Genomic DNA, 13,330 nt, shown 5'->3' with positions numbered 1-13,330 from the left:
TGAATTTTTAGAAGTCCCATTAAAAAATGGCATCTGGCAGCCCGGCTGGTGTGCTCAGTGGTTGAGCATTGATCTATGAACCAGGAGGTCAGGGTTCAAGTCCCCGTCAGGGCACATGCCCAGGTCTCGGGCTCGATCCCCAACAGGGGTGGGGGGTGGGGGGGCAAGCAGGAGGCAGCCTATCAATGATACTCTCTGATTATTGATGTTTCTATCTCTCTCATTCCTCTCCCTTCCTCTCTGAAATAAATTTTAAGAATATTTTTGAAACAGGCATCTGGCAAGCTAAAATCGAAACGTAAAGGACAACTCAGGAATGCCAGGCATTTCAATAGCTTATCCTCACTTCTCAGGTTTCCTTTAGTAAACATAAGGATGCAGAAAAACTGACCAAATTGCACATTTTTTTGCATGGGGCAATCGTTTTTAAACTCTTTAAGTTGAGACTTAACTGCTTTGCAGTTAGGGAGCACCATTGACAGAATTCTCTGCAGGTCAGGACTTTCTCTGAACCACCAGGGGTGGGAGACACCATGTGCGTGGCTAGAGGACGTCAAAGATCCAGTGCCATGGATTAAAATAGATGGCTACTGGCTGCATATTGATTACGTGAAATGCCAGGAAAATAATCCAGCATCATCTTTGCCCTTCCCACAGCCTGAACCAAGGGACAAAAAAGTACACAACCACATTCTGAAAGGGTGAAAATGACGTGAGCACAGGGCCTTCAGATGAATCTTCTTTTTTGTTGTTGTTAATCCTCACCCGGGGATATTTTTTCCATTGATTTTGTTAGAGAGAGCGGAAGGGAGGGAGGGAGGCCCCAGGGTAGGTGGGGAGAGAGACACATGCATGTGAGAGAGACACACGGATTGGTTGCCACCCACAGGCACCCCGACCCAGGGCTGGGGATTGAACCTGCAACCCAGGTATGTGCCCTTGACCAGGAATTAAATCCTCGACCCTTCAGTGTGTGGGCAGACACTCTAACCACTGAGCAACACTGGCCAGGACCAGATGGGTCTTCTTACACCAGGACTAAAGCCACGTTTTCCTGTGGACACTGTCACCGCGTTTAGAAATGTCCAAAGGAACCAATGAAGGATACAAAAATGTAGTCGTCCATGTATCTCTTCTTCAGGTTCTCCACGATGGCGTTCTCTGTGATCTTGGAGAGAAGGACCATGTCGTCCACGCCACTGTGCTTGACGTTGTGGCTCTGCCAGTGGTACCGGTAGGCCCCTTTGCTTCCCTGCTGGTGGAAAACACGCAATTATTAGGGTAGTTTATTTTCTCCTGGAGTTAAAAAAACAACTGCCACTCACTTCCCATATACTCCTCACATCAAATGTGGCAGAACACAGTGAACAAAGATTTTGCTATTGATCGACCTGGATTCAAGCTTCAGCTTCACCACTGACAGACTAAGCGAAGTGGGGAGAAGTTACCTACGCTCACTGCACCACTTCTGCGTCTCTTTCCTCATTTGAAAAATGGGAGAAATGAGACCCACTTTATAGAACTGTTATAAGGATTAAATAAAATGACATACGTAAAGCGCCAAGCAGGGTCTAGATAGAGGATAGCACAATAAACGATCGACGGTGTCCCATAATTCCTTCAACCGTCTTATTTCATAATGTTTATCAATGAAAATGAGCAGTGAAACTTCCGAGACGTGTTCTGCAAATTCTATGACAGAACTCAGAAGTGGAAAGGATGTGTGCCACACACTGCCTAGGTCACATTATCCTCATTTCCCCCTGTAAGCTGACCACTGTCAACAGAACACTGGCCTTCTACATTCAAAACATAAGCTACGTTTTGATGACCGCTCACTGCTATATTAATGAGGAAAGGGACAGGAGCTGAAACACGGCCCAGAATATGCTATGGGCAGAAGGACCTCATCTGGCCCAGTGGACTCTTTGGACAGAGAAAGCTGTGGCCCTTATCTGCTTATCGGAGTTACAACTCAACACCCAGAGTGGCTTCTGAACACCTGTGGCTGGCAAGGTTCCTTTAACTTGGCATTTGTGCAGTAGAATCCCCCTCAGGTTCAGGCCCTGGGTGAGGGGAGATGGGAGCACCGTGGTGGCCCTGGGTGAGGGGGGATGGGAGCACCGTGGTGGCCCTGGGTGAGGGGGGATGGGAGCACCGTGGTGGCTCTGGGTGAGCGGGGATGGGAGCACTGTGATGGCCCTGGGTGAGGGGGGGTGGGAGCACCGTGATGACCCTGGGTGAGAGGGGATGGGAGCACTGTGGTGGCCCTGGGTGAGGGGGGATAGGAGCACCGTGGTGGCCCTGGGTGAGCGGGGATGGGAGCACCGTGGTGGCCCTGGGTGAGGGGGGGTGGGAGCACCGTGGTGGCCCTGGGTGAGGGGGGGTGGGAGCACCGTGATGACCCTGGGTGAGCGGGGATGGGAGCACCGTGGTGGCCCTGGGTGAGGGGGGGTGGGAGCACCGTGGTGGCCCTGGGTGAGGGGGGATGGGAGCACCGTGGTGGCCCTGGGTGAGGGGGGATGGGAGCACCGTGGTGGCCCTGGGTGAGGGGGGATGGGAGCACCGTGGTGGCCCTGGGTGAGCGGGGATGGGAGCACCGTGGTGGCCCTGGGTGAGGGGAATGGGAGCACCGTGGTGGCCCTGGGTGAGGGGGGATGGGAGCACCGTGATGACCCTGGGTGAGAGGGGATGGGAGCACCGTGGTGGCCCTGGGTGAGGGGGGGTGGGAGCACCGTGGTGGCCCTGGGTGAGGGGAATGGGAGCACCGTGATGACCCTGGGTGAGAGGGGATGGGAGCACCGTGGTGGCCCTGGGTGAGGGGGGGTGGGAGCACCGTGGTGGCCCTGGGTGAGGGGAGATGGGAGCACCGTGGTGGCCCTGGGTGAGGGGGAATGGGAGCACCGTGGTGGCCCTGGGTGAGGGGGGATGGGAGCACCGTGGTGGCCCTGGGTGAGGGGGGATGGGAGCACCGTGGTGGCCCTGGGTAAGCGGGGATGGGAGCACTGCAATGGCTGCACTTGGGGAGGTCACCATCCACTGAAGGGCACCTAGATATGGGTGGATATGTTCATGGGTCAGCAACTGTCAATCTGTAAACACAGGTAAAATGGGTGTTCCCACAGCGGGAGACTCCTTTGTCCTGGGAGAGGCAGAAATAACTTCTTGGAGAGGGTGCCATTTGATGTGGATCTAAAATACTTTTAATTTTCCAGCGGAATAGAGGAGGAAGGGTACACACACACACACACACACACACACACACACACACACACACACACAACCTAATACAGAAGAAATAATGGCAGGTAACACAAGACTGGAGATTGGAGAGTTCTCCCTTCCCTTTAAACCCTGCATGCATCCTGCTGGACAAGACTCAGGGCAAACTCAGCTCTTTCTCGGGAGTTCACTTTTGGGGGGAGTTTGGACAAAGGAGAGAAGGATTCTGAGTAAGGGTTTCTAGAAAGGCTGCCTGATCAGACGTCAAAAGGAGCAAGAGGAAAGGTAATAGGAGGCTCCTCGAGAGAAGTGGGGTAAGGAAGGAAACAAGACGGACGCCGTTCTACAATTCACGTTTAAAAACGACCTGTGTTCTCTTCAGGAGACATGGGCCCTTGGGTCAAAGCAAATTCTAAGAGGCTCCGGGGAAAGCCGTTTTAAAAACGCAGCCAGGGCCCTGGCTTGGGCTGCGAGCTGGGGCCCTGCCAGGCCTGCCACCCATGCTGCCGTGCACAGGGAAACGGTTTACACGATATATTTGGCTTTCTCAGAACCACACGAGGCATCAGTTCTACAAAATTACCTCGACCTCACCGCTCCTCCTTCCTCTTGCGGCAAAGCAGCAGGAGAAAAAGTATGGCCACAGCATGACTCACCGGGCCTGTCGCATGTCCGAGGTGCCCTCCCACCGGATGAAGATTCCTGGTGACGCCCCCTCCTGGGCTATTCTCTCTGGGCGCCCACAACCATTACCCTGCATGGAAAACTGAAGTTCCAGAGTAACTAACCAGAAGGTGTGTTTGTGTATTTGCTTTTAACCCCAATAAAATATTCACCTACTTCAAAGGGGCAAACGATGTTCTTTCCCCTTTGGATAATGTAAGTACAGTTGATCGAAACAGAAGAGCTATTTATAAGCTGTTACTCAACTGCGAGAATGTGAATGATGTTTACAACCTTAACCCCTTCCCTTCCTCACACTCCTGATGGGTGGGAGGGGGCAGAACTGGCTGCCCTGCGTGTGGGGGAGGAAGGGCAGTGACAGGGACCTCCCATGAGGTCAGGAGGGTCACCTTCCTCAGGTGGCAAAGGCCCGGTTAGCAGGCTGTCACCTCAGCAAGTGCAGCTTCCTGCTGTGCTGTGGGCTGTGACTCCTTTTAGTTTTGGCCACTTTTTAAACAAGGAGGGACTGGGCAGGTGTTGCACTTCCCAGCAGTCCTGGCTGAGCGAGGCGTCGCCGGAGGGGAGCTGGCGTGCCAGCTGAGCAATGACCAGGAAAGTAACAAATCATGAAAAGTATTATGACGCCGATGAAAAGTTACGCCCCCCCCCCCCCCCCCGCAATGATTACAAATGACACGGGAGATATTCCCCATTAGGTCACTGGTTCTCAACCTTCCTAATGCCGCAACCCTTTAATACAGTTCCTCATGTTGTGGTGACCCCCAATTTCATTGTTACAAATTGAACATAATTAAAGCATAGTGATTAATCACAAAAACAATATGTAATTATATATGTGTTTTCCGATGGTCTTAGGCGACCCCTGTGAAAGGATCGTTCGACCCCCAAAGGGGTCGCGACCCACAGGTTGAGAACCGCTGCATTAGATGAAGCTTGAGTGCAGACCCTCTCGGGTCCCCATGTAATGACTAGGATTCCGTTTGTTAAAAAGCAATGGGTTCACACACAAGTTCTAGAAACCGGGGCGCGCCCACATCCACACAAGGGCCTGGCTTGTTCCTCCTGTCTAGGGGGTGGCATCGAGACAGCCGTCCCACACGCGGGGGAGGAGCCCGGCTCAGGATTCGCTGCTCCCTGCTGTGTGCTGACCAGGGTGGGGACGGGGCAGAGCAAAGGTGAGTCCGCACAGAGGCCAGGACTGTTCCCTCCTGAAAGCCGACCTTCACTGCAGCGCCGCCTCTCAGGGTCTCAGCGAGCACTTTCCCTCCCAGGCTCACCCAGGAGGAGGAGGAGGGCAGGCCCTGGGTAACCACAGCCTTCACAGCCCAGAAAGGGAGGCTGTGTAAACACAGCAGGCCCAGTGCTGGGCAGGGCCTGGGACGGTGGTCACACATCCGACACTCTTGAGGAGGAGCAGACTGCAACGTATTTTCAGACAGCGGCGTGGAAATAGGCACCGAAACCTTAGTCCCACAGACGGATATGCATCCAGTTAACTAACTACCAATGAGATTCACACCCTCTTTGCTCCAGCGTTTGCATTTTTAGGAATTTACCTCCAGATACATCAAGATCTATGGACAAGGCTGTTCTCGCAGCAGAGTGTGCAATGGGGGGAAGTGGGCACAGGTCGTGGATTGAATATTCTATGGCCTGCCCTCCCCACAGAGGAGCGAGGTGCAGTCCCTGGGAGGGACCCGCTGTGCTGACAGGGGAAGATCTTCAGGACACGCCCACTCATGAAAATAGCAGTCAACATGTGGATTAAGTAAAAAATGACCGCATTTGTCGAAAACTTTCAAGAGACACTTTATAACTGTTTTCTTGAAAGATGCACAAGGCTTTATTGGGGAAATGGGGTTTTGGGAGAAGGGGACTTTTACCCTCTATTTTAAACTTTTCTGCCCAGTTTACATTTAAAAAAAACACAACACAACCATATGCCTGTCTATGTAAAATTTAAAAATAGATGAAAACATTGAAAATGATGCCAATACAATCAAGCATTTTCCGGGGGTGGTGGCTGAGCTGTCCCAAAGCCTGGTTCTGTGCAGGTTCGAGGTTTGAAAGGTGGGCTGGGAGGTGTTGTCTGCAGGAGAAGATAGCATGTCTGGGGTGATTCACTGGTCCACGAGCTAATAGGGCAGCAGAAGTGATTTACAGAAAACCTGGGGCTAGAATGTTACGTTAGGAGCATATCACCTTGAGAAGCAGACGAACCATATTCCTCCTGTGGAAAGTGGGCCACGGTCACCCTGGCCTGCCATACATCTGAGCTTGTTTACTTTTGTCCCCAGTGAGTCATAACAGGAAAGGCATACAAGGATCTGTTAGACTTTAATCTTTTAATTGACAGTCTGGGAATTCTACCTTTTGCAGTTCTGCTATTTGACTGGGACGAAACCCTTACTTCCATTGCAAATGATGGAGGAGGGATCATCAACCATAAATATTTTTTGTCTCCTATGTTCCAGGCTCAGCAAACCAGCATTGGGCTGGCAATGTATTTCAACTTCATGGAACTAGATCCATTCCCCTATTATGGTGATGTAAAGACGTGTGTTAGAAGCAAGTGTGTGTGTGTGTGTGTGTGTGTGTGTGTGTGTGTGTTTGTGTGTGTGTGTGAGTGAGAGAGAGAGAGAGAGAGAGAGAGAGAGCGAGCTGAAGTACAGCGAACAAAGTGTGAGGAAGGAGTGTTTCTGGAAGAGTGGAGGGCAGTCAGTAGCCAACCAACACCCCTCCTCTCCTCAACCCTTGGGGCAATTGGAACTGACACTAAACTCAGAAATGTGTGCCAATGCTTGACATGGTCTCATCTAATTCACACACCACCTGCAAGACACGAATATTAATACTGTTGTATAAAAGGGTGAGGTTGAGGTCTGGAATTATAATGTACCAAGCTGACTCTCCTTGGAGGGGCTTTGTGGGGTTGGCTCAGAGTGGGTGTGGGTGTGTGGGGAGGCCCAATGAATGAGGAAGATGCGCTCATTTGTTTCATTCATGTATATGTGACCCAAACAAAAGTTCAATGTTTGCAGGACATTTCCACACACATCTCAGTTAATCCTTGCAACAAAGGGACAGAGCTGAGATGCATCATCAGGATTTCTGGCTTCCTTTTCCTTGCTCCTTCTGCTCTACCACATCTAACTTCCATTGCCACCCCTCCAGGGGAGAGCTGGTTTTATATGATGACAAGACCAGAGGGCAAGGTGTGGAGGGTACACGTCAGGCTGGCAACACTGTTTTGACTCATTGAGTGGGGAAGGGAAAAAAGGGTTTGTAAAAAAAAATAACAAGAGTTAAGGTGTCCCCGTTTTGTTTTAATTGCATAGATGATGCTATTTATGTAAAAAGATGTCTCTGTATGGAGATATGGTTTGTTTATCTCTAAGTGTAATTTCTCCATTTTTTTTTCTACTGAGCATATGTTTATAAAAGGTGCACACATATGTAGCTGCTTTCATGGGAAAAAATAGGTCAAATAAGATAAGCGATGTGAAAGTACTCAATAAAATGAAATGAAATATATATGGCACTGTTTGCCCTGTTGTTTGCTGTTCCATGTCAGCTCAGGCCTCCCATTCTTGTTGCTTATCCCAGCTTCCAGCTTCTGCAAACTCTTCTTTAAATAACAATGGACCCCAAGCAGGGAATGTGGCTCCCTAAAGGAACATTTTCTGTATCAACGAAAATATATCTAAGATGTTCTAAATGAACAGCGAACATATTCCATCAATACTAAGACGCAGAGTTTTCTTATTCTAACATTCTGAAACTAGCAGGTGTCTTATCATCAACTAGAGGCCCAGTGCACAAATTCATGCACGGGTGGGGTCCCTCAACCTGGTCAGTGATCAGGGCCAATGGGGGCCAGCCGACTGGGGTGCAGGAGGTTGGCTGGCTGGGAGAAGGGGCCAAGGGAGGCTGGCCAGCTGGGGGGAGGGGCCATGGGAGGCTGGCCAGCTGGGAGAAGGGGCCAAGGGAGGTTTGGCTGGGGGTGGGGGGAAGGGACCATGGAGGTTGGCTGTGGGAGCACACTGACCACCAGGGGGCAGCTCCTGTGTTGACCATCTGCCTCCTGCTGGTCAGTGCACGTCACAGCTACCAGCGGGTCATCCAGTCATCCAATCGTCCGGTTGCTTAGGCTTTTATACACATAGATGCTTAAGTGGCAGTGATTTTTTTTTTAATTGAAAAATAAAATAATGACATCTCTCTTACATCCTAGCACCTTAGGCTTGATGAATTATATCACGCAATACTTACAAGGGGCAGGCACTGTTCTATGCACTTTATGAATATTAAGTCAATGTTTAACCTCATCGAAGACATAAACTATTAGGAAGATTTCGATTGCTCTGGGAGCATCGTACCATATGCCACTTCAGAAATCGGTGGTTTTGACTGGTGAGGTGATGACAGCTCAGTCCTGGAGGCTTTGCTGTGAAAGCTTCTGTAGCTCCTGCCCCCACCCCATCCCAAACAGGAAGAGGGTGGGTGTCCTGGCTGACAAGCTGCGTATAACAGCTGCCCATGGCCAGACCACAAGTTCGCAGGGCAAGGTGATGTCCTCTTCGATTTGTAAAGGCACATTCAGACTTGTATCTCTCTCAACCTAAAAGTTCCTTCAGTGCTAAGGCCACCTGGAGCAGGAAGGTGCCCCCCCCCCCCCCCCGTGATAGTCCCACCCCAGGAATGATGAATTCTCACCTTCATTTACACTATACTCCATGTTTCCTAAACCTTCGTCATTTAACTACTTTTAAAACTTTTATAATTTATCTATATCAACTACTTTTATAACTAACTTTTTATAACTTTATCTATAGGACAAATTCCACCAGCGCTATGCTTCAATTTTTTCTATAAACTGTCCTTTTTAATTTGGCTAAATCCTAAACCAATCATCCCTACAAAACCCCTAGTTTGGTGTTAATTTCTTGGAGATGTCTTAAAATAACAAGGAAGATGTACGATTTAAAATACACACCGTGGGGTTGTACATCCTGATCTTACCGCCCACCTGGGTGCCTGGTCCCACACGTGGGGACCCGCTGCCATTCTCTATTGGGCCTGTTCCCACCGACTTCAAGTCCAGCCACACGGAGTTTAAACGACCACTGTTGTATTTCCCAAACATATGTTTCCCTGCTGTGGACAAGCTCACCTGGCGAGGCCAGAGTTCCCATTAGACAGTAGGTGGGAGCCTCGGTTTTATTTTCACGAGCAGATACTGCTCTGTATCATGTTCCGAGATCCCTGCACGTTCCATCGGGGTCCCAAGACCTGTCCTGTCCTCTCTCCTCGGAAACTTCCCGCCACACGTGGGACATGTTAGTGGCCCCCAGGGTGAGGGCCTGCCTTGCGGCTGAGGGGGAAATTCTCCCCTGGGCACCTGTGATTTATTCTTTCTCTCTCGGGAAGCACTTCCTGCAGTATTACCAGAGCACTGTGTCCTCTCCCTCAGTCTCCAGGAAACCTAGAATCGTAACTCTCTCCCCTGTGGGTGAATATTCTCTTCTCACACAACGGCTAATTCGTGTCACATATCAGCACTGTTCTAGCATTTTATACATTGTCATTTATTTAATTCTCACAACCTTACCGGGCAGGAAACTGAAGCACAGAGAAGTTAAGTAACTTGCCTGGCTTCAACAGCTGGGCTTCCAACCCAGGCTGCGCAGCTCTCGAATCTTTGGCCTTACCCATTATGCTCACTGCCTCTCCTAATAAGGCAAGTGCCACAGAAAACAGCAATGATTCTAAAGTTCACAGTACCTGCCTTATTGCATGTTTGCTGTGCACCATGTGTCAACTGCATTCATCTACACACACCATGAAGCAGGCACTCTCATTGTTGGCATGGAGGGTACCTGTGCAAAGCTGGCAGCTGGAAGCCCACAGAGCAAGCAGCCTGACTACCCGGCACTGCACATGACAGAGAAAACTCAAGGCCCTGGCATCGGCCATGGGAGCAGGTCCGTTTCCTGCTGTGTCCCCAGCATGCAGGGCAGTGCCAGTCTGATGAGTGAATTCCAGGTCGTTTGGGCTCATCTCAGAACTAGGGGTGTATCTTCCTATGGCAGCGACAGTGGGAAACGGGGGGTCCTGGGCCCAGAGTCTGCCCCAAGGAAGAAAGAAGTTTCAAAAGCTTTCCTATTGCCCACAGCCCAGGAAATCCAAGGGAAGAAATGTTGACCCTGAAGACAGCTCTTCTTTTAATTGTCTACTATTGTCCAGGTTAGGGTAACAAGCTAATCTTGACCACAGGGCAAGGACATTTCAAGCTACAGAATAAAATGAACCAAATGGTTGGAATCCCTTCATGTTGAAAAATGCGCATCCTATATTGGCCTCTATTTATGGTGCAATCAAATGATGAAGAGTCACTCCGATGTCAGTCTGTCCTTCTGAAGTATGGTAGCAATCATCTCAGGTAGAAACTATAGTTTAACTTTAACCCTGCTGTTTGGCTTCTGTACCTATTTGCTTTGTTTAACAATAGAAAAGTTATTTTGATTTTCTGAATTATATAAATCATCCCATTCGATTAAATACCCTATTGATTGTAATGTGAAATCCCATTGGTTGTGGTGATACTGGTCTTAGAAAGCACATTTTCCTTTACCTGGGAAGGACAGCACGATTATCCCAAGGTCAGAGGGCTCCAGTTAACGTGTCCCTGTTGACTCAGTGTTCTGGAGACCCAAAAACTGTAATTGAGATAACATGCTTAAGTCTGACCAGGTTCCTCATTCCAGACCCGAGGGCTCTACATAATGTGTTTCTGGCAATTCAGTGATCCAGAGACCCAAAACTATAATTTAGATAACATGCTGCTTCTGCTTCTGTAAACTGCTTTTTTGCAAACCAGGTTCCTCATTCCAAACCTTGGGGTGTAACCAATACCTTTGTGATCTTTGCCTATATAAGTCTGGCTTTGCCACCATCTTTTTTTTTTTTTTTTTTAAATATATTTTATTGATTTTTTACAGAGAGGTAGGGAGAGGGAGAGTCAGAAACATCGATGAGAGAGAAACATCGATCAGCTGCCTCCTGCACACCCCCTACTGGGGATGTGCCTGCAACCCAGGTACATGCCCTTGAACGGAATCGAACCTGGGACCCTTGAGTCCACAGGCCGACGCTCTAGCCACTGAGCCAAACCGGTTAGGGCGTTTGCCACCATCTTATCACTATGAGATCTGGGAAAGCAAAATGGCCCCTCATAGTCCTGGATTGCAATAAATGTGACTCTTTTTTTTTTCTGTTCGATGTGCATGTATTTTAGTTCCATAGTTCTCAATGGGGCGCTTTCACCCTGCAGGGGACACTTGGCGATGCCTGGAGATAAATGTGACTCTTTAATTCGACTTCTTGAGGCGTCCTTCTGTGATTCGCGGGGTACATTACAACACTTCCAGCTGCGGCTGGACCCTCGGGACCTCCCTGTCATCACGCCTGTTTCAAGTAGGAAGGTTGGGGAAGGCAATTCCATTTGCTAATCCAGCAGTTGATTAGAATCCATAGACTTAGGATCAAGCACAAGCCCTACCTCTGTGACCGGGGGCAAGGTCAGTTTCATGGAAGTTTATTCTTTACAATTAAGGCAATCTATTCAGTAAACACCTAAATGTGGTTCAGGTTTTGTAATAGATTCGTAAACAAAGAAAACAAAACCCTATCAGACTATGTGTCCTAATTTTTGTTTTGAAAATAGTAGTCCCCGAAGCAATGATAGCTGTTCAGTAAATTGCTTTAATTGAATTAATAAGTCAAAGTAATGAGGCAAGCTGACTAGTTACAGAAATGTAACAACCAATAACTCGTGTTCATATTGTTTATTTAAATGGGGATAAAAACAGAGCGGCAACTGAAAAATTCCTTGTGACATAAAATGAACTGCTTGCTGCTCTGTACCATGGAAGAAAGAAATCCCAATTCTAATGCTGCTCTGAGGCAAAAGAAAAATCTGCAAAGACTTTCCAGCACAGTGCAGCAGAACTGATAGCAACCCCACCGGCAGAGAGGAAGGCTCTGTGGGTACATCTTAGGGAGAACCACCAGAGCAGCCACTAATCCACACCATGGATCAGTGTCACCAAGGGTTCTGCAGGCTCAGGAGAGCCTCAGGTGTGAAGATAGAGCCCATCTTCTCACTCCCTTTCATCACCTGGCTGTCTCTTCTCACAACCCACACCTTGGACCTCAGGAATGGAACAAAAACAGGGCTGAACCGAAGGAATTCAGAGGGGGCGGGGGAATCGTGTATGCACTAGATGATTCAATGCAAAGCCCCAGGACAGACTGGAATGCAGGCCTTGGACTCCTGATGCCCCTCCCTGATATCAGCTAATCTCCCAGAAGGCCAGCACTGGGCCTACGTGTCAAGGGCATGGGTGCCTGTGCACCCGGGAGGGACATGGACACGAGAATCTTACCTTGTTCATTTGTCCTTGCTACAGAAACTCCGGGGGTTCTTACCACCTACCTGCTGTGACCCCACACGCCCACGTTCAGTGAGCAAGTGATAGGGATGAGTTTGCAATAAAACCAATTTGGGGCATCAGCGGGGCTTCTGTGTGAGCTTATGCTAAAGGTTCAATTGCAAGTGAATACAGATCTTTAAAAATACAGAAGTTGGAGGGAAGGTAAAGAGAGGTTATGCAGAGGGAGAGAGAAGACCCTCTCTCTCTTAGGGGAAGGGATTCTAATTGAATAAAGGTCTTAGTACCCCCACAACTAAAAAGACCTTTAAGGAAGTTAAATGTTTCAAGGATTTTTAGTAAAAGCGGCATTGCAAGGATTCCAATCTGTAAACCTCAGTTTCTTTTTCTGCAAAATGGGGATAATAACAGTATCTGGGGCTTCTGAGGATATCAAATCAGATAATCAAGGGGAGTTCCTCTTACACTTCCTGGCCCATTGTGAGTGCTAAGTAAAGCTGTTGTTAATCACAATAAGTGAACTGGGAACACTGCTGGCTGGGAATAGTGCCCTGATGAGATACCTGAGGTTTCAAGAAAGAATCAGAGAGCCATCATGTCATCTGGCCAATAAGATAATAGCAGAGACAGGATTCAATAAAGAAATATGGAACTTTTACTGAAGTAAAGCTTCATGATGCTCAGTTGATGCATGTTCGCACAATATGTGAGCCATTTGAGCCAGGATTCTCTGAGACTAGGGATCCCCTACAGCAGAATAGAAGGAAGACCATTGCTGCAGAAAAGGCAGGTAGGAAGTTAAGAGACTGACTAAAAAAGAAGCCAGTAATGAAGAAGTACAGTAAAGACGACCTTGAGTTACAGACTGATGACTTTTAGGCAAAAAAAGTGAAGGTGTTTAAACAAACTACAAAGGAAGAGAGGTAAGGAAAGGGCAAGAATATTTCTGTATGTTCTGAATCCTAAAATTT

General features: G+C 48.7%; 1 protein-coding gene across 4 annotated transcripts in view; it reads right to left on the bottom strand.

The window, feature by feature from the left end:
* Positions 1-13,330, bottom strand: part of MYO1E (myosin IE) — a 197,251-nt gene that overhangs the window by 112,383 nt on the left and 71,538 nt on the right. For 2 of the 4 annotated variants that reach the window (XM_059699609.1, XM_059699621.1), the window contains exons 1-2: positions 3,806-3,886; positions 1,109-1,255 (exon numbers count right to left, since the gene is read on the bottom strand). In XM_059699609.1, the coding sequence (XP_059555592.1) occupies positions 1,109-1,255; positions 3,806-3,871 (213 nt within the window). In that variant the 5' untranslated portion in view covers positions 3,872-3,886. Of the gene's footprint in view, positions 1-1,108; positions 1,256-3,805; positions 3,887-13,330 lie in introns of those variants that run through there. The other 2 variants (XM_059699613.1, XM_059699616.1) reach the window with 2 other exon arrangements.

The sequence above is a fragment of the Myotis daubentonii genome, chromosome 1, assembly GCF_963259705.1.
Source record: "Myotis daubentonii chromosome 1, mMyoDau2.1, whole genome shotgun sequence".
NCBI classification, from domain to species: Eukaryota; Metazoa; Chordata; class Mammalia; order Chiroptera; family Vespertilionidae; genus Myotis; species Myotis daubentonii.
This window is presented reverse-complemented; position numbering and strand designations above follow the sequence as displayed.